This window comes from Nanorana parkeri, unplaced genomic scaffold (genome assembly GCF_000935625.1).
Source record: "Nanorana parkeri isolate BGI_ZX_2015 unplaced genomic scaffold, ASM93562v1 scaffold53, whole genome shotgun sequence".
Lineage (NCBI taxonomy): Eukaryota > Metazoa > Chordata > Amphibia > Anura > Dicroglossidae > Nanorana > Nanorana parkeri.
The window spans coordinates 1,543,430-1,565,489 of record NW_017306321.1 but is presented as its reverse complement, the minus strand read 5'-3'; the positions used below and the strand labels follow the sequence as shown (position 1 = coordinate 1,565,489).

Below are 22,060 nucleotides of genomic sequence, written 5' to 3'. Positions count from 1 at the left end.
GCCTGTGAGAATAGTGGGCGGCGGGGGGGGGGGGGGTGGAGCGGGGTCCAGTGTTATCCGCCCCCGCCCCCCCCCCCATCTTGGGAGGGGGCCCAAGATAAAATCTTGCACCAGGGCCCTTTGGTTATTAGGTCCACCACTGGCTTGAAGGTAGAGGTGTGACTATTCATTTCTTAGCTAGGGAGGTGTGAACATTAGTAAGGGGTCAGTTTACAACATATTACATAACATCTTACCTATGAGCAAAGCGGCTGCACGTTGGGTTCCCAGGTTACTGACACCTTTCCCAAAACAGCAACGAGTGGAATGTGCACAAAGCATTTTGGACCTCTACCACAAAGATGAGGAGGACTTTTTAAATAGATTAGTGACCATGGATGAAAGCTGGGTATATCTAAATGATCCTGAGACTAAAGAAATGAGTAAAACGTGGAAACATGCTTCATCACCCACCCCCAAATAGGCTAAGGTGCAACATTCATCCAGCAAGGTCATGTTGTCAGTGTTTTGGGATTGCAAGGGTATAATGTTGACCGATTACTTACAAACTTACTTACTCGTATATATACAGTGTGTGTGTGTCTGTGTGTGTCAATATATATATATCTATAGATATATATAGTGTATATACAGTATATATTTTTTATAAATGATTAATGTGTTATATTAGGTTAGTTAATAGGATAATTAGTTAATTAGGGTGGGATGAATAAATGTGTTATTAACTGATCAGTTTTGATTGAATTAGGTTAATTCATAGGATAGTGTTTAAACTGAGGCAGGATAATTAGAATCAAGTTCACTAATTTGTTAGCATTTTAATTAATTGAACTTATATTGTAATTGTTATATTATAAGTTTTGCATATTATTGAGGAATGTAATTAATTAATTGACTAATGTTAGGTTGCTTAACTGGTTAGTGTTTGATTGATTTGCTTGTTAATTGTCTTTAATTAATTGTCGGGGGGGATCTGTTAATTGCTCAATAAAGTGAATGGTCATTAATTATTGATTGATCAACATTAATACATGTGTGACCATGTGTGAGGTTAGAAAAATGAGTTCATAACATACAAATGTAAAAACAAAATGAAAATTACAATACGTTTTTTGTAGAAGAGCCGTGTGCCATTTTTAGCTTTAACGGCAATATTAAATTTGTGAATGTGCCTGGATTCAGTTTGTGTGCTGTTCATTGAACCCAATCGTAAGTAAGTAGGTCAAAAAACTGCAAACTCAAATCCGAACCCCATTGAAGTCTATGGAAGTGAATTTTTAAAATAATTTCTGGTCATTTTAAATGGTTATTAGTAGGGATGCACCGATGCTAGTATCTGTATCGGTGCCGAGTACTCACCCAAATGCTCCGATGCCTAGCAAGATACCTGAGCTTCTGGTATCAGGAAGCCGAGCAGCATGTCATTACACGCTGCCCGGCCTCCTGATTGGCCGGGAAGCCAGCTCCATGCACCCTCGTCTAAGCCACATTCCCGGCCAATCAGGAAGCCAAGCAGTGTGTAATGGCTCGCCACCTGGCTTCCTGATTAGTGGGAAGCTGGCCAGTCAGGAAGCCCGATGACTAGTCCCCCCGCCCCTCTGGTGATGAGAGAGCATGGAGCTGGCTTCCCAGCCAATCAGGAGTCATTACATGGCGCCCGGCTCCTGATTGACCAGAAAGTCGGCCCCATGCTTCCTCGTCACTTCGTGATGAGGCAGCATGGACAGCTACCCTGCTAATTGGAAGCTGGGTGGTGAGTCTTTACACACTTCCCGGCTCATCAGAAAGCCAGGTGGCGAGTCATTACACGCCACCTGGCTTCCATAATGGGATTTCCGGTATCGGTATTCAGTATAGGCAAGTACTGGAAAAAAAATTATTGGTACTCATACTCTATACCACAAAAAATGGTATCGGTGCATCCCTAGTTATTAGACAAGGGATTGTCAAAGGGAATGGGAAGCTGGGCAGGCACTGCCATAGAGGACAATTACCCATGTAATGGAAAATTATAAAGAAAAATACTGTACAGCGGGGAGATAGTCCTCCTATTTTATGCTTCTATTTTATGCGACTTTGAGGGTGACATGGGAAAAACACTATTCCTTTCTTATATGTGTGCTTGGGAGATGCCGATAAGTGATATGCAGTATTACAGAACTGTAGGATTCTCATAGGCAGCATCAGCAACACTGTATTCTGGCATTGCATTATTTAGTTGTGTAATTGAATGTTTCACTTTGACATTTAGCTTGGCTTAAACAGTGCAGCAGCGCCCCAATCTGATGCATTTCAACTTAAAAAAAAAAAAAAACTGGTAGTTTGAGCTGCGACTGTTTTTTTCTCATGCAGTGCTAATGGGCCTGAATTGGCAAGTAAAACTGGGAGCCACAACCTGTGTACTCTAAAAAAAAAAAAAAATGAAAGCCCTCAACTTAGTACCATTTGACCAGGGGAAGAAAAGTTTTGTAGTATAGCTTTTGGTTTTCTTTTTTTGCAGTACCACACTGTTTTATCTTAAAAGTGTTTATGATGATGATTATTATTACAGGTATTAATATAGCACTGAAATTTGAGCAGCATTTTACATACTGCACATTCACATCGGTCCCTGCCCTCAAGGAGCTTACAATCTAAGGTCCCTATCTCACACACAAACAGGGCCAATTTACCTTCCAGCATGTCTTTGGAATGTGGGAGGAAAACCCACACAAGCACAAGGAGAACATGCAAACTCCTTTGCAAATGGTGATCTGGTCGGGGATTTGAACCAGGGACCCCTACTGCTGCAAGGCAGAAGTGCTAACCACTAAGCCACTGTTCTAACAAAGTCAAAACAGAATCTACAAAAAAATGAATAAGTACATTCTTCTTTATTACAGCAGTCACTCTGATTGGCCAGAGTAGGGATGTCCAGATACCAGTGCCGATACTTGGCATTTTTATGAGAACTACCAGGGTTGGAGAGGTTGCAGCTGGGACCTGGCTCTGGCGCTCCACCACTGTCCTGAAATCTGTATTGTTTTAGAAAAAATTTCACATGACAATAAACAAAAAGGTATCAGTACTTGTATCTGTGAGTTGGACAAGTATCAGTATTTGTACTTGGAAAAATGGTTTCAGTACATCCCTTTATATATGTTTATAGAAAAAATATAATGCATTAAAATGGCGATTCACAAATCCCAGGAGCTCCTTACAAATGACAGCGGCCTCCTAACTTTTGAATTATTCTCTAGTCTAGTCTTGGAGCTGGAAAGGTATCTGTACTTGTACTTGTACCGAGTATGGTACTTGGTATCTGAACATCCCTAGCCCAGAGAGCACAACATGGCTAGTTAAAATCTTCTTTACTTTTGTTTAATAATGGTGTCTTCACCTTAGCACTGGGTTTACTTCTACTATATTTCATGTGCACTTGCTTTACACCAATCAGCCATAACATTCTGACCACTTGAGAGGTGAAGTGAATAACATTGATTGTCTGGTTACAATGACACCTGGGAGTAGATTGTATCTATTAGGCAGCAAGTGAACATTATGTCCCTGAAGTTGATGTGTTGGAAGCAGAAAAAATGGACAAGTGGAAGGATTTGAGCGACTTTGACAAGGGCCAGATTGTGATGTCTAGACGACAGGGTCAGAGCAACTCCAAAACTTGTGGGATGTTCCCAGTTTGCAGTGGTCAGGACCATCCAAAAGTGGTCCAAGGAAGGAGAATTGGTGAACCGGCAACAGGGTCATGGACGGGCAAGGCTCATTGATGCACATGGGGAGCGAAGGCTGGCCCGTGTAGTCCAATCCAATAGAAGAGCTACTGTAGCTCAAATTCCTGAAAAAGTTAATGCTGGTTCCGATAGAAAGGTGTCTGAACGCACAAAGCATCGCAGTTTGTCGTGTATGGGGCTGTGCAGCCACAGACTGATCATGGTGCCCATGCTGACCTCTCTCCACTGCCAATAGCATCTGCAATGGGCACATGTGAATCGGATCTGGACCCCGGAGCAATGGAAGAAGGTGGCCTAGTCTGATGAATCACATTTTCTTGTACACCATGTGGATGGCCGGGTGCGTGTGTGTCACTTATCTGAGGAAGAGATGGCACCAGGATGCACTATGGGAAGAAGGGAAGCCGGCGGAGGCAGTTTGATGGTTTGGGCAATGTTCTGCTGGGAAACCTCGGGTCCTGCCATTCATGTGGATGTTACTCTGACACGTACCACCGACCAAAACACTGTTAATGACCAAGTACACCCCTTCATAGAAACGGTATTCTGTGATGGCAGTGGCTTCTTTTGGCAGGATAATATGCCCTGCCACACTGCAAACATGGTTTGAGAAACACAACAACGAGTTGAGGTGTTGACTTGGCCTCCAAATTCTTCAGATTTCAATCCAATTGAGCATCTGTGGGATGTGCTGGAAAAACAAGTCAGATCCATGGAGGCCGCACCTCACAACTTACAGGACTTGTAGGATCTGCTCCTGACGGCCTGGTGCCAGACACCACAGTACACCTTCAGGTCTAGTGGAGTCCATGCCCGGATGGGTCAGGGCTGCTTTGGAGGCAAAAGGTGGACCTACTCAGTATTAGACAGGTGGTCATAATGTTAGCAACCATAGCAACCAATCTCTCGTCCTAAATATTACGTATAATAAAGACAAAACTTTTTTTTTTTATTTGGACAGAGTCATAAAGGGGGGATTAGAAGCCCTGATAGTCTTTTATTGCTGTCAGCGAATCTCCCTAATGGAGACACAATCTGTAATTGTCCTGAACACCAACGTCACCAGGAATGCTGGCTCTTTTGCATCATAACATCATGCTAAACACACAATATCCATGTATTTAGTGAGTGCTTAGGCACAATGCACATAGCATGCGGAACTGGGCCCTGGTGCCTTAGGGTTAGACCTGCCCTGCTGTTCATTTCAAAGGCACCCCAACAAACCTCCTGCTGGCTTTGCAGTGCATAGCAGCACAACGCGCAGTACCATATTATGCGTTGTGGTGCAAAAAAAAAAATTGGATGTACATGGTGTAAATGAACACTAAAAGTGAGGATTCATCCAAAATTTTGATTTGCATCTAGAACAAGATTAGAGGGGATATTCTCCAACCCAATGGGGACACTTGTTTCCATGACAACTCTCTAAGGCCCCATTCACACGTAGCGATTTATCGCGCGATTTCCGCCGCGATAGCGCATATTTTTGCCGCGCGATATCGCGAGAAGTCGCCGGCTTATGATATTCAATGGAGCAGTCTTAGCTCCATGTCGCGCGTCGCTCGTCGCGGTCGCAAGTCGCTTCTACAGGACCCTTTTTTCGGCGGATTTTGCTTTTCTCTAATGGAGCCCGACGGAGAAGGTTGCGCTAGCGTCGCTGGATCGTCGCCCCGAAAGTCGCGCTATCCCGGCCACTGCAAAAGGTATGTCACTACGTGTGAATGGGGCCTAAGGCATCATATTCCTCACATTGGGAAGTTACCCTCTCATTTTCTGTTGTGTCTACACAACAGGAAGTGAGGAGAAATCTCCCTGAGACACATGGCAACAAAAAAAGACTGACAGCGGGTTTAACTCTGCACTATTTTATTCCGAATGAAAAAAAGGAAGCTTGGGCTATAGATATATTGTAATCCTATTATTAATAACTGTAACCAGTGCTGCAGCTTTTAAAATTCCCAATTATAGTTATTTTCTTAAATAGGGTATTACAATCCTCCATTTATACACAGATTTCTTAAACAGGCAATAGACAACCTTCTACTTCTTTATTATAACAGCATTGATGCGCAAACGTAACATAAATAATGGTAACAATATTATTCAATACGATTATAAATAATAGAGTACAACAATTTTATAGAATACGGTATCATTGAACCATATGTTATCAAATACTACACTCCTACACCTACACTACTACTACCGGTACTACACACTATAAAGCGACTGTTCGCTTGTTCATTGTACGATTGTGTCGATAAAGTTGAGCGAAAACAGCCCCTGTTGCTAAGACGCAGACAGGAGGACGCTGCTGTACGGAAAACGTGTGGGCGAGAAAACGAGCAGCCAATCAGGAGGCAGTGTGCGGCCGGTGACGTCAGCGACCGGGAAGGAACTGTACGGACGGTAGAGGTTGCACAGTGGTAGGTGAGTTGGGGTCACGGCTGTGCCTCTGTGTGTCAGTGGGAGGTTGTGGTACCGCGTTCTGTTCTGGGAGGGGGGTTATATATTCCCATAGACCGCCACATGGTCTAGAGAGGTGTCTGTGTCTCCATAGACCGCAGCAGGCTCATTCAGCCTGTGGTACTGGAAACCTGGGTATCCCATCACAGTGTAGAATTGGACATCTATAACCATTGGATACCTATAGGTTGCACCGCACTGATACAGTAAAGGGTTAACACTGCTGTACATAGTATGGTATCACCATTTCACTGATTTCTGGCATCACCTGGGATTTCTATGGGAGCAACAAGCCCCTGAGAATCTAAATCCATTAATATGCCTGAATAGATGGAAGATCTCTGAGATGTATTGCTCTTTCCCACATAGGAAAGGGAAGGGTCCCCTTAGTTCACTGCATGTAAACATTGGCCGAACTGGGTATAAAAGTTTTAGCAGGTTCAGTCATGTGACTCTTTACAGCCAAATCTGTCACCCAATGACATGATGAGAGATCTGCCCATGTATATCCATCACTACGGTGGGAATATCCCTCTGGTGGGTCTGTTGTACAGATTTGTATAAATAATTGAAGATTTAAAGCAGAACTCTGGGCAAAACTGTTCTTGAACCTTGCAGTGGGGCTACCCTGGCACTGCAAGGGTTAAGTGCTAACTTTTGTCTTGGACCAGGAAAATAAAACAGTTCTACTCACCCGATCTCTGGAGCTGAGCCGGCTTGCTGTTAAACCGGTCCCTGGAGCTCTCTTCCCCCTCCGATGCAGTGGTTTATGGATCCTTGAATCATTACACATGTTCTATGCAGTGTACAGGAAGTGAGGACGCCGGGGGATATACCATCGTTGTAGAGGAGGGGGAGCAAGGCTTCAGGGACCAGAGTAGCAGCCAGCTGGCTCCTCAGTTCGGGTGAATATAACTGTTTTTTATTTTAGCACATAGACAAAAACGAGCACTTAACCTTTGCAGTGCGGAGGCAGCATTCATGGAAACTAGGGATGCACCAATACCGGTATTTCAGTATCGAGTACCGATATTTATTTATTTTTGTACTCGCCGATACCGGGTACCGGAAGTCCCATTCAGGAAGCCAGGCGGCATGTAATGACTCGCCACCTAGCTTCCTGATTAGCCGGGCAGCGTGTAAAGACTCGCCAACCGTTTTCCCAATTAGCAGCTTTCAGGAAGCCGGGCGCTGTGTATTGACGTGGCTCCATGCTCCCTCTTCATGGGTGATGAGGGAGAATGAAGCCGGCTTCCCGACCAATCAGAAAGCCGCGTCGTTGCACGGTGCCTGGCTTCCTGATTGGCCAGCTTCCAACCAATCAGGAAGTTAATAACCGAGCTAAAGTGAGCAGAGCAACGCTTTCATCTATTCACTTCGGCTCAGTATGGCTGATTTCAGCCGTACATCGGCTGCACTGCGGTTATGTTCGGCTGAGCCGCAGGCCAGAAGGACTTTGACTCAGCCGATCCAACATCTGGATTGGCTGAGCCGAAGCTCCGACAGCTAGCTCGCTGCCGTTCGCCCCTATTCACATAGGGTCGGAGCGGCAGTGAGTGACTAGCCGAATAGCAAATAGTGAAAAAAGTTGGGGGGAAAACCCTGAAAAAAATGTTTAAAAATTTAAATAAATATTAAATGTAAAAAAATAAAGGTTTTTTTTTTTTTTAGAAAGAAAAAAAAATACGCTGATCTGTCATTACAACTGGCCAGAGCCAGACGTGAGATCACGGCTGGCTCCGCCCAGCTGTCATTAGCGGGGCGAAAGGCCGGCCTTCGTTCGTCCCGCTTCGGCTGAGCCACTCCGCGCCTTCGGGTGCTGTACGGGCTATTGTGAATAGCCCGTACAGCTGCCCTTCAGTTCTACTAAACCGAAGGGCTGCGGCGGCTGAAGAGAGCCGAAGAAGCAGCTGAAGATATGGCTGGATCCTACAGCTCCTTTCTGAATAGACCCCTAAGAGTGTTAAAGCGGACCTTTACACTAAAAAAAATCAGATTCTACCAATGCATCCCTCTATGTATGATGATGAATAATAACATAGACATGTCAGGTGTAAAATGCTGTGATTGTGAAATACTTACACTCGCAGAACATTCACTTCCTGCTTTGAAAGAGCAAAATGACTTCAGATTGCCAAAGCAATGCACACTGGGATTATCTTGTCATCCGCAGAGCATTGTTGGGAAATCTCATCTGTAATCTCAGGGAAAGGCATTTTCCTCCGCTGAGATGATGTGCATGGTCACATGTCCTAGTCACATGTGCCAGAAATCCAGGAAGTAACTGGAGAGCTAGTAATCTGCCCTTAGTAAACATGGCCACTGTCAGAAGAATGGGGAAGAAAAGAGAAATAAGATCTGCAAAGAATACAAAGCCGGCAATTATCTTGAAGTATGTGATAGTAGATTGTCATTACTAAACATTTTGTTTGCTTTTTATTTGTTTGTCACTGGCGGTGTTAGGCAATGTCTCAGAACAAGTGTTCATTGTGGGGTTGATGTATAAAGGCTTTGCCCAGCGTATAGCTGGGTAAATTCCGTTTGCACATCATCACAGCGGCTGGATGGTGCAGAGAACCATAGGAAATTCCTGTGCTGATCTACCTGCATCTATCTGCTATAAGGCAATGCAGACTGCATTCACCCAGCTATACCCTGGGCAAAGCCTTTATACATCAGCCCCTGTACATTCTGGCTTTCATTCTCATCACATGCAGGTCAGTGACTCAAAAAGCCCTAAAGCCGAAAGACAGCCATGCAACCAGTGTTCCTCGAAAATCAGCAATGACATCCTTTGTATTTCTCTTTAGTATAGGTTTCCTTGAAAGGACAGGTTCACTTTAAGATAAAAACTCCCCAGACTCCACTTCCTTAGCCCGCTACCCAATTCTGAGCTAACCCCCTATCCAGTGCCCACTTTTCTCTTTCCGGTGGTGGAGGCCTCCTATGTTGCAGGAATCTTGTATCTGTTTCCACTAACCCTTGTGAGTACATATGTGTTTCCACATGCAGTGTGTGTCGCCATTTTCTTATTTCATGTTTTTTCTTATTATTTTGAGTTTGATGGATTGTGTGTACTGCATTGCTCACATCCCCTCCCTTCCATGGTAGGAAAATCCCCAGATGGCTTAATAGGCTTAGTGCATCCTCCTTGTCAATTGATGCTAATGCAGAAGAACTTATCTCCTGCCATGATAACTGGCCTGCATCTCTCTCTCTCCACAGGTGGCAAGGTGCACAGAGCAGGGTTTACCTGAACATATCGTTAGTCCGTGCCCCCTATTAGGCAAGTATGACATCCTTTTGTTTCCGTTTGTCAGTTTTCCTTTGCTGAGCCAGTTTACCGACATCTTTATAGGAAGTGGAGATACTACGTAGGGGTATGAGGGCTTGTCCTGCCTTTTAGATACATCCTCTGATTACTGTGTGACATTATAATGTGGTGCTTTTGTCTTTTTTACTTTCAGGCCCTCTCCACCTATGTTTTAGGCTATAAGCTGTAACAATAAAGATAATTAGAAAAATGTAAAGTGATGCTCCAGCTTTGTTTAGAAGAAAAACAAAACAAAAATCATTCCCATCCAGGTAAATGTTATTTGTAGTCGGGATTTTAACCGACATTATCATCGATAATTACTTTTCTCTATGCTTGAAATATCGATGTAAGACTTGCCAGCACTCATCAGATTAAAGTGGACCTTTACCCCCTTTTGGCTCAAAATCACCTCCGCATACAATTTTGCATGCTGATCTTACATTCATTAGTTAGGCAAACATATTTTGTGTGCCCAAGCTTTGTATCCTGGGAAGGTTACATCAGCAGAGCATTGCCCCCCACGCTTCTGACAGTGGCCATTTTTTACTAAGGGCAGATTAATCCATCTCCCTTTACTTCCTTGAACTCTGGCACATGTGACTAGGACATGTGACCATGCACATCATCTCAGGGGAGGAAAATGCCTTTCCCTGAGATCTCCTAAGATTACAGATGAGATTTCCCAGCAATGATCTGCTGATGTAATCTTCCCAGGATGCAACGCTTGGGCACATTACTTCACTAATGCCCAAGAGGACCAGGAAGTGGAAAAGCAATATTTGTAATTAAAAGAAAAATATTGTTTGTAATGAATGTAAGATAATTTCATATCAGCACGCAGAGCTGCATGCTAAGGTGTTTTTTTAGTGAAAGGGGGTAAAAGTCTGCTTTAAAATGGCACTTTATAGTCTGGATCAGGAGCGCATGACAACACAAATGCACATTTGGGAGACCGGGACAGTGCGTTGTCACACTATACCATTATACGTGCCTAAACAAGGACCTTCATGGTGGGATCATTTGCTATTATTTGATTGAAAGCTGCTGATTTAAGCATAATTAAAATTACTTTAATGTGTTTATGCTTCGAGGAAATTGTATTGATTCGGTTTACATATACTTTAACTGTTGTCTTCCACCTATGTGTTCCTAACTAGCTAGCAAACCTCAATGGGCATCTCGCCTTTGGCGTTTAGCTCAGAGTCAACAACCTTTGCACATATTTAAAGACGTCCTGGCTAAACAGTTTGTCTACAAATGTATAGTTCTATACAGTATATTCGTCCATTATTTGTTCCTTTGGTTTCCATCTGCAGATGTCCGCTGTAAAGAAGAATGGAGTTAGGAAAGGGTAAACTTCTGAGAAGTGGCCTCAACGCATTGTACCAAGCCATCCACCCAGCGCATGGCTTAGCATGGACTGATGGCAAGCAAGTCATTCTAACAGCCTTACACCTACAAAATGAGGACCCAAAGTTTGGCAGCTCTGTTGTCATTGGCCAGTTTGAGCATGTGCACGGCCTGTACTGGGGTCCAGCTCACGGCAATGACGTTCCAGCTCTGTTGGCCGTCCAGCACAAGAAACATGTAACAGTTTGGCAGCTGTATTATAACAACACGGAAAAGAACAAGCTGGTGGTGTCCCAGACCTGTGAAGTTGGGGATCCCCTTCCTGTGCTTCCACAAGGCTGCGTGTGGCATCCAAGTAAAGATATTTTGGTTATATTAACCAAGCGAGATGTCTCTGTCTTATATTCTGTGCGCAGTGACAATACCAGTGTTAAAGCTGACCTCAAGAGCACCGGCGTTGTGCACTGTGCATGCTGGACTAAAGATGGAAGCCGTTTAGTTGTCGCCGTTAGCAGCGCCCTTCATTCCTACATATGGGACAGCAAACACAAATTGCTCAACCCTTGTAGTTTTTGCCCCATCTTTGATGTTGGTGGCTACATTTGTGCCATCGAATCCACTGTTGATTCCCAGGTCGCAGTGGCCACAGAGCTTCCTCTAGATAGGCTATGTGCTTTAAATGCCGGAATTGCATTTGATGTACCAGCTGCTGCAGAAATTTCTTTTTCGGCTCAGCCTGGCCTTCTCCTCATGGATGAAGAGTTTTCTCTGGATGTGGGACGAAAGTCAACGGACTCTGGGACCTCTCTGTCCTTGGATTCCCCGGCCACTTCTCCAGGAACTGTTGATCTAACTCATATCTTGGTCAACCATTCGAAATCTGAACTGAGTCCGCTTCTTAACTTCAAGCACAAAGATTACATCACAGGCAGTGGACAGGACTCCTCTCACCTTATCCTTGTGAACTTTGAGAAGAAAGTGACTTCCACGAGGAAAGTAAGCATCCCAGGAATTCTTGTTCCAGACATCTTGGCCTTTGATCCCGGGGCTCATATCGTAGCTGTTGCCTCCAACACTTGTAGCCATGTCCTTGTGTATTCATTAACTTCAACAAACATGCCTAACATACAGCAGATCCAGTTGGAGAAGAGCGAGAGGCCAAAAGGCTTATATTTCCTGACAGATAAAATGTTGCTGGTGTTAGTCGGAAGGCAAAAAACCTGTGACCCGGCTTTTCTGCCCTCCTCCAGTTCCGACAAGTACATCATCCGTTTAATGGTGAAGGAGGTAATGTTTGATGAAGACTCCTCCACATCCGCAGATATAGCAAGTGCACATTCTAGCTTCAACTCTTCTGTACTCTTACATGGAAGGAAGAAGTACGCGGATACCCTATATAAGGAAGAGCAGCCCCTTGGTTGCCGAGAGCTGCTGATTCCAGGAGGTAGTAGTGGGCGCCAAGGCCTTAGTAGGAAACAACTGATAGAGGAGATTCGCTGTTATAACTATGACCAAAGTCCAACGTCAAGCGCTAGCGACTTTGAGGATAAGAAGAACTCTTTGACCGTACACAACCTGGACACCGAGCCGAAAAACCGGTCTGTGACCCTGGGCTTGGGAGTGCACAGGAAGCCATCCAGCAGGCCAACCTCACCGAAAGCAGAGCACCGGGCAAGCCATCACCCACCTAACGCCACCCCACTGCCGGACCAAGACATTCTGTACATGTCCCGTAATCTGGAGCGCTTGTGCAGCAATGTTTCAAATCTACAGCAGCGCCTCTCGGACCTTACAGAGTTTGCGCAGAATGGGAAAAAATCCTATTTTTCATATCCATCGTCTAAAGACGCTCCATTTGTCACCATACTATGCCAGGTAATTCTATTATGTGATCTCCACTCCAGTCTGTGAAAAAGATTGCTTGGATGTGTGGGTGACTTTTATCCAAAGAATGGATTACTTGGATGAGGTGTAAAATTCTAGGAACAGAATTGAAGGGTCCAATGAGGAACAGCCTTAATGCTGAATGGTGTAAAGCTTTTTACAGGCTCAAAATTGCAAATGAAAGAGAATAGAATATCAGATGTTTGCTTTAGTCTGACATGACTGTCACAGTGGTGGTTCTGTCACAGAGGCACTCGTGTGGTTGTGAGTGTTGTAGGCTTGATTTGACTCAAACTAAAGTCCCAATAATACAGTGAATCTTGTACTCACCCAAATGTGCCGATACTTACCTCCGATACCGGAACTTCCGATCAGAGGGAGATCTCCCTCTAACTGGCAGTGCTGAGGGAGCATGGAGCCGGTGTTCTATCGAAAGCTCCGACTTGTCGACCTCTCCAACTGGTGACGTCGCATCTGGTGACTGCCAGTAGGAGATGTACAGCAGATGGAGCTAGTGCACATGGGCAGAAAATCCTTGTTAAACTATTGCCACTGCGCCTGCGCTGGTAGCGGCTCATCGGATTCTTTAACCTAGTACAAACTTATATTTGCCCAAGGTGATAGAAGCCGATAGCCTCGCAGGTGCAGTGGCAACTGTGGTTGTAGAAAGAATCATGTGGCCGCGCAGGCGCTGTAACATAATATAACCTTTGACTAGGTTATAGAATCCGATGAGGCAATAGCCACTGCGCCTGCACGGCAATCGGCTTCTATAACCTAGGACACATATAACTGTAGTAGGATATAGAAGTGAATAGCCACGCAGGTACTGTGGCAATAGACAGTTGACAAGGATTTCCTAGGCACGCGCACTAGCACCATCTGCTGTGCATCTCCTACTGGCAGTCACCAGATGTGTCGTCAGCAGTTGGAGAGGCCGACGAGTTGGAACTTTTGATAGAACACTGGCTTCCTATCCAATCAGGAGCCAGGTGGTGGGTTATGACTCGCTTCCCATCTTCCTGATTGGTTAGGAAGCCAGGCCCTCTAGCAACAAGTGGAGCTGGCTTTCTAGCCAATCAGGAAGCTGGGCAGCACGTCATGACCTGCCGTCCGGCTTCCTGATTGGTCAGGAAGCCAAGCAGTCTTGGCAAGTGAAGCCTGTGTTCTTTTGATAGAACACCGGCTTTCCAGGCAATCGGGTAGCCGGGCAACGGGTCATGAATCGACTTCCTGATAATCGGAGCACACAGCACCGGTATTGGTACTTGGCATCGGTGAGTACCGAAAAAAAAGATATCGGTGCTCTATACAGAAAAACCGGTATCGGTGCATCCCTAATGGAGGGAGACAGTACAGTTACAATACAAATTAGTACAGGGGGGTTAGGAGAGCCCTGCTGGTGAGAGATTAACCCTTTTGCTTGCAGGCACTTCTCTCCCACTTTGCCTCTCATGGCCAAACTTGTTCTGCTGTTTTTCACATTCTTATTACAGAATTGCTAAAGATTTCCCCAAGATATATATATATATATATAATATATGTATGTGACTCGCTTGACTTCGATGCAGAGTGTTGGGCATATTTGAAAGGACGGAGCAATTGGGCGCTTAATACTGGGGCTCCATACTTTTCATACATCTGCTCCAATCGTACAGTAGGGCACTGTGACCACAGAACAGTTTTTGCAACAGAACTGACCTACGTGGGCGTTTCTGTTTATAATATACACAAAGCTCACTAAAACAGAGGTGCTTGTAGGGATTCTCAATCCATAAGGCTCTGTTCACACTGAGGTATTTTGTTGCTCAAAGGTAAGAGCAACAAAATGCTCAAGACAAGGAATCCCATTCATTTCTATGGCCCCTGTTTACCCCTGAGTGTTTTGTCGCACAAAGTTTCCCCTCCTAAATACTAAATGCAATCTCCCAAGCCAGGTAAAAGAGCGTTTGGGCAGGGAGGCGATTACATTATTGGAGAGATTTGTATATCGTCTCCCTTCATAATCTTTGCAAAATCTATGGCCAGCCGTTTGATTGCTGGGCCAGGCACATGTCTTTGAACGACATCTTATGCCTATAGCCATCAATGTTCATAGCATTTTATACATAAATGTTATAATCACCCATGCATACATATCTCTGACCTCATCAGAGCCTGACTTCCTAGGAAAACTAGAAACTTATATGGCCAACTTTCACCCAGGGAGCACATAGCCAAGGATGTCTTGTATTGTATTAAAAAAACCCATCAAGGTCACTATTGTGACTGAGCCAATGAAATCATCTGGACTAGGTGGTGATATGTTTTGTCTCTGCGTAATTTTATATTCGTTACCTGACATGGGAGGTGCAGACGTGGTTCAAAGGAGGTTACAGCTGATTCCGAAGGAGATGCTGCAAGATTAAAACCTAACAAGATTAGCTGAGGCTGCTGTGTTATTACTGTTGTATGTTCACTGAAAACACAGATCGTCTCTTGAGCTATGACAACATGTTTAGGACTCAAGGGCCCGTCATGAATTTTACCAAAACAATACCCTGCAGTACAAAACCTATTTCACGTCTGGGATGTGTAACAATGAACCTGAAACGGATAGGGGTTACCAAACAACCAGCAGGGTCAGATAACCGACAGCTTATGCTGTCAGTACCTACCACTTACCTTCATTTGTCCCTTCAGCATTGCCTGCAGCACCTGGGAAGTGACTGTGCAATCAGCAGTTCTCTGATGGTACATGCCTCCCAACCATGTGACAAATCCCAGGCCTGCTGGGTAGGTTACGTTGCATTGTGGTTGGAGAAAGGGGGCTTGATCTCTTCCAAAAAAAAGTAGAGAAATGGTATACATTGTGCCGAATGGAAGTGGAGAGGCAAATGTGAACGTAAGTTAGATGTCCTAACAGCTTATACAATGGCTGGAAACCTGATAAGGGTCCCTTGTTGACTGGCATATTCTGCTTGTAAGGTCCCCAACTCGGGCCAGCATGCCAGATAGGAGCCCAGCATCCCCTATTCTCTTCATCACGTGACTTGTGACCAACTTCCTGTAAGATGGTCATGAAGATGGGTCCAACCCTGTCATGAATAGACAGGAAGACTCTACTGAGCTGCTTCCTGTTCATTTATAAAGTGAGCAGCTAGTAAATATTATGTCCACACTCTTGAATGAACAGAAAGTGATGTATAGCACTTCCTGTTCATTCATAACTGGGAATCCCCACTGCCTCTGCCGACAGGCAGGGTAGAGCAGCAGGGAACGGAGGGGACGCATACCAAAGTTTGCAGCCGGTGCCCAGCGGGGAGGAGAGAAGCTAGAGGTGTACAGAATTTTTTTTGTGTACTATAGGATACTATGGGCAAAATGCCCATAGTACCCGAAATGTTTTGGTGGCCGAAATTTCGGTGCATCCCTAGTTAGAAATGTAATATATGCAGTTAAGGTGGGGTGTTAGTATTTTATTGTGCTGTGACAATCTAAAACAATACAGACTAATGATTTCAGGACAGTGGTGGAGCGCCAGAGCCAGGTCCCAGCTGCAACCGCTGCAATACCGGTAGTTCTCATGAAAATGCCAAGTATCGGCACTAGTAATCGAAAAGTATCCGTGCATCTCTAGTTAGAACCATGTGTATGCTGTTACAAAGGGAAGCTAGGCAATGAGGTCATGAGATTCCACACACATGCATAGATGTGCTGCAGGTATTCGGGATCAGTCAGAGAGCTGTGACACATCTACACATGTGTGAGATTCCCACACATGCACACCAGTACCATGGATCTCTGCAAGATCCCAGAAACCGGTGGCATGAGTGTACAGATGTGCCGCAGGTCTCTGGTAGGTTGCATGGGATGTTTAAATCTGGCAGCATGGGAGAGACAGCGGGAAGCAAATTTTGCCGGGGTGAAGTTCCTCCTTATGGTCTGCTTTAATAAGTGTGCAAAGGGCAGTGACATTACGCCGACTGTAGGGACTCCTGGCAAACAATCCTGTTACCTAGAATAAATTGAAATGTGGTCGGAAGGTATTGATTACTGCACTGTCAGCATTTTCTTTGGTTAGTTGCATAGTTGGGCTGAAAAGGACACATATCCACTGAGTAAAGCCTCAACTACAACAGGTTCAGCAACTTCTAGGCTTGAAACAACTAAAGAGACCCACATTTTTTATACTGGTGCCCGTCTCACACTATTTCATTGTTTGCAGAAGAAGAAAGAACCTTTCTAATGCAAAATAACTCATGTGGAGGCTCGTATAACTCCTATGGGTCTAGTAGATTAGATGTACCTTACAGGTAATATTGTGTTTTCTGCATCCCTGTCTTACAATATAGATGGGAAATCTGTATCAGGATGCTGACCCGACGTCAGCATCCTGATACAGATTTCCCATCTATATTGTAAGACAGGGATGCAGAAAACACAAGTTCACTGACGCGTTTTAGATTGTAAACCAATCTGTAGTCATAGCAACTGCGAGTTAACTTGGCGCCTAGCATTAGTTCCAGCATTATGAGGACTGGTGCATAGAAATGTGATGCTATAGATCCTAAGTGTCATTCTCTGTTCTGCTTTGGGAACAATGACAGCTGTGATTTGTTTAGTTCTAGTTATACATCAGCATTGTAGGTGCATGTGAAGCCTTCCGTTGTAGTGAGCGCACATAAGCAGAACATATCCAATTATCACCTTAGCCTGGAAATTGTCAAAGACGATTGTCACACAAGACCCTAACTAGACATTACAGGTCATGTGACCGTGGCACCAGGAGCTGCAGGAAACATGTGAGCGCCAGTCACCCGTCCCTGACTGATTCTCTCATATTATCTGCCCTCCTATAGCAGGGATTGTTTATGGGGGTCCATACTGGACTGGATCTCTGAATGACTAAAAAGTTGTTGGATTAGAAGCGGCTTAAACAAGAACTCTGGTCAAAATGTTTATTCGCCGTTCCAGTGGGGCTACCCCTGCACTGCAAGGGTTAAGTGCTCAATTTGGTCTAGGGAGGAAAATAACAATATTCTACTCATCCAATCTTCATAGCTGGCTGCTGTGACAGCGCTTCTCCTGCCTTTCTCCTCCACTGAGACGTGAGGTAATGTGTTGTTGAAATGCATGATAATGATGTCATTAAAACGTACATTTGTTTGTTTCACTCGTCTCATGACTACAGAAGTACCACACGGACTGCCCGCCGGTGAAGAAGTGTGTCCTGTTGTGTGACAACAAACTGCGTCTGCATGTCATCCAGGAGCTCTTCTGCCTCCCGCTTATAGAGATGCAGATGGGTACGTTTTCTAACCTTGCTTTACCAGTGTGTGTTTGCTCATATTTGTGTCTTTTCAGGATCACAAGACCATTCCATCTCTATAGCTAAAGGGACATTGGCAATTATTATTCTGCACGTAGAACAGTGTGCACATTTCAAATGTTTTGTATACATTCTATTCTATACAATGAATTCTACACATTCCTGGTATCAGCCATCTTATGCCCATGTGAAGCAATGGGTGACACCCTGTTACAATTTACTGTAGTAAGGTCCCACTCTCTGGCTTTGCCATCATGGCTACTTCAGAGGAAGAAACGATATATAAAAGCCAACCATGGACCAACGAGGGCTGTACAACTTGTATTTTGTCTGTTGCCAACTTAAAGTTTCACTAAACTCAGGCGTTTAATCTTAAAAATTACTCTAGGGTACTTGAATGCATAAGTAGGTCATTCCGCTTACCAGACTCTACCCGTAACACACATACCACGTCTTGGTGGACTGCCCCTTGACGGTTAGGCCCCATTCACACACGAATCGGCCTGCAGACAGCTCAGTGCGGGGCCGTACCAAGCAGCTGCCGTGAAGGACAGGTGCTGCGTGTGATTAGTACGCAGCCCCCGTTTTTCTCTATGGGGCTACGCAGTCGTACGCTCACCTCAATTACAGGTCCGTAGGGGTGCGGGTTTTCTCCGGGGCGCATACAGGATCCATTCCGGCGGCGTATGAATATGCTCACCCGCACCCCTACTGACCTGCAATTGAGGTGAGTGTACGGCCGCGTAGTCCCATAGAGAAGGACAGGGGCTGAGTTCTAATCACACACAGCACCTGTCCTTCCCGGGAGCTGCTTGGTACGGCCCTGCACCCAGCATGTAGCTGTACGTGTATGCCGATTCGTGTGAATGGGGCCCATGACTTTGCACATAGACTTCCAGATTTAAGATGCAAGTTTTTGCTACCCTGTTGTACAAAAGGTTGGATGATGTGCACGCAGATGGCTGAGATAGATTCAAAAAGAACCGCCAGTTTATAGATTAGGAAACTGGCTGTAATGGAGACCAACTCCGATCTGGAGAGATGGCTATTGGCTATAGAATCTGCCTGCTGTCAATCAGTAACAGTGCGGACCTGATGGCGGACTAGTACTTCAGCGTCCCCATCAGGCTCTGCGCACTGTCAGCATCCCTGGTTGTTGAGGAAGCTGTTGGCTGTAGCGGATGCACGAGAGTAATGTAGGCACTATGAATTCCCCTTTTCTATCAAAGTTTCTGACTGCGCTAGAATGTGTTGCCCCATGTGCTCCAAGATGGAGACTCTCATAGTTTAGAGTTAGGACCGCACTATATAGAGGTGCCTTGGCGCGGCGGTGCGGCTTTCACATTTTCTGCAGAAGACGTGTATCTAAACCTCTGTTTTTAACCTTAGTGGTGAGACAAGTTTTTTTGCATGCTGGCTGGTGAGTGCCTGGAAACTTTTTGCTGTTTTAGAATGTGTGACCGGTGACGTGGTCACACATTTTAACGTAATCACGCCCTGTTCAGTTTGTGGGCGGTGGAATGTGTGACCGGTCACGTGGTCACACATCTTAACGTGATCCCGCCCAGTTTTTCGGCGGTGGAATATGTGACCAGCAAAAGGTGAAGAATTCCAACGCTTTCTCAGCTGTTCCAGGGCAGATCGGCATCGCAGATCGCATGTGCAGGAAAACTGATCTGCCCTGGAACAGCTGATCGGTCCTGAAATGTCACTTCTATCCGACTTTGTGAGTGCGATCTAACATTCCACAAAGTCGGATAGAAGTGACATTTCAGGATCGATCAGCTGTTCCAGGGCAGATCGGTTCTCCTGCACATACAACCTGCGATGCCGATCTGCCCTGAGCTGAGAAAGCGTTGGAATTCTTCACCTTTTGCCTGTCACATTTTCCACCCCCGAAAAAGTGGGCGTGATTACGTAAAAATGTGTGACAGGTCACACATTCCAACTCAGTCACAATCTTTGATAGAACACCCCCATTGACTCTTTGAATGTCTTATATCGTAGTAGACTGTTTTATTTTAACAAATCTCCTATTGTATGTTCTCAGGTTCTTCTTGTTGGATCACACTGACTGCGGACAGCGAAGGTTTCATCCCACTAACATTTTTAGCCAATCAGGAGCTGTACATCAGAGATGCCCGGAGCATCCCACTGTCTCTGAATGCAGACGGTAGCAACCATGCAGAGCCCCCAAGCAGCATCACTTAACCTGTGCTGTCTCCTTCCAGATTGACTGCTCAGGACTTGTGGGCACCTAGCTCTACAGGAATCTATCAATGTCCAATGGACTGCTCTGCTACAGAGCCCACACCTTCCTTAACTCCGGTGCTGCTGGCATGTTTCTTCCAGGGTTTAGTGCAATACACGTTCTGAATCAAATGGGCTTTCAGCCTACAAACCTTTCCAGTGATAGACATTTCGGTATGTGGAGGTTTCCGGTGAGCAAAGAACGGCTGAATTGGCTCATTAGTATAGAAAACTCTGTGTTTTGTGAAGTGGTGATTCATTGTACAGTATTTCAATATGGAACTTCTGGTGGACATGCATGAAGAATGTATTGCATGTTATCGCACTGATTTATATTTTTCTGCTGAGTACCTGCCATGTGAAAGCCGAGTCATAAACATCCCTGTTGTGTTGAGGCTGAGGAAGTGGCCATCCTATTGGCATAAAGTGCACCTGTCATTTAATAGTAAACCTAATGCTGTAGTGGAGAAGGGCACTACATACCGCACGTGGTTCTTCCAATGGTTTTAGTGTATTGACATAACATGACTTCTAAATTAAGTTATCTTAAATAAAACAAAACAACAAACTAGCCATGCCTCCAAAAACCACCCTCCAACCACCAAAAAAAGTTGTTGCCAGTGTAATGGTAACAGCACAGCATAGTTCCACCCTGATTAGCACCACAATCAGTTAAAGTGACACGAAACTCAGGAGTTAAATCTTAAGAATACTTTCTAGTACCTTAACTATTAATAAAAATGTATCTTATTTGTGTATCACTCGATCAAATCATCTCTGAATTGGTACTGACACCATCCTTCCTTCTGGAGGGGGGCTACTTTTGTTCCCCATGGTCCCTGTGTGTGTTTGTAAAGTAGTCGCCGCTCCAAGCTCACTCCTGTGATGGACTACAATCTCAATACAAACTAGTAAATTAAACATGAGATTGTAGTCTATCCCGGGAGTGATCTTGGAGTGGTGGCTACTTTACAACACACACAGGGACCATGGGGAACAAATGTAGCCCCCCTCCTGAAGGAAGGACAGTGTCAGCACCAATTCAGGGATGATTGGAGGATCTACAGCCGAGTGATACACAAATAGGTTACATTGTTGTTAATGTACTTGTATGCAAGTGAATGAAGGAGTAGATGTACAGCAGGACTGGGGAACCTTTTTTCTGCCAAGGACCATTTGGATATTTATAACATCATTTGTGGGCCATACAAAATTATCAACTTTTGCTTCTCACTGGTGAGGAGTGTGATGTTAGCTGGCTTTGATGATGATGATGCTACTTGCAACTGCTTTTCCAGGAAGTGATCTGTAATACACATCACTTCCTCCATTCGGGGACTGAGAGGTGATCAAAGGGAGATTGTGTACTGATCCCCCTTTGATCTGTCACAGAGCAGCCGTGCCAGTCCCAGGCGCATCGTGCACAGCGGAGCTCGGGACCGGCAGTGACAGCTGCTCCTATAAAAGCTATCGGGCGTCTCTATAGACGACTGATGGCTTGAATGTAAAGCTCCCGGCCGGCCGGGAAGCTACTAGTCGGGCTCCACCGTACTTTCGTCACAGACGAGAAGACGAGTGGTTTTTTTTCAAGCCCTGGTGATAGGATAGTAGCCAGACACTTAGCAGTATCAACTCTGTCACATATAACATTGCCAACAATCATACCTAGAAAGGCAATTTAGGAAGTCTGTACAGGCATGGTGTAGCTTCCCCAGGATAGCAATGGCGGTGCAATGTCCAATCAATGGCTTCTCT

At 45.0% G+C, this 22,060-nt stretch overlaps 2 protein-coding genes across 2 annotated transcripts in view; both read left to right on the top strand.

Annotated features, from left to right (window-relative positions):
* The window catches only part of LOC108803539 (WD repeat and coiled-coil-containing protein-like), a 75,757-nt gene extending 69,599 nt beyond the window's left edge, over positions 1 to 6,158 (top strand). Inside the window, exon 11 of the mRNA XM_018575374.1 lies at positions 5,872 to 6,158. Coding sequence (XP_018430876.1) covers positions 5,872 to 6,158 — 287 coding nt within the window. The remainder of the gene's footprint in view (positions 1 to 5,871) is intronic.
* LOC108803667 (WD repeat and coiled-coil-containing protein-like) lies at positions 6,128 to 20,333 on the top strand. The gene is made up of 4 exons (XM_018575493.1): positions 6,128 to 6,158; positions 10,827 to 12,735; positions 17,918 to 18,032; positions 20,106 to 20,333. Exons 2-4 carry the CDS (start codon positions 10,846 to 10,848, stop codon positions 20,264 to 20,266), a joined length of 2,166 nt encoding a protein of 721 aa, XP_018430995.1. The 5' UTR covers positions 6,128 to 6,158; positions 10,827 to 10,845; the 3' UTR covers positions 20,267 to 20,333.
* The last annotated feature ends 1,727 nt before the right edge of the window (positions 20,334 to 22,060 follow it).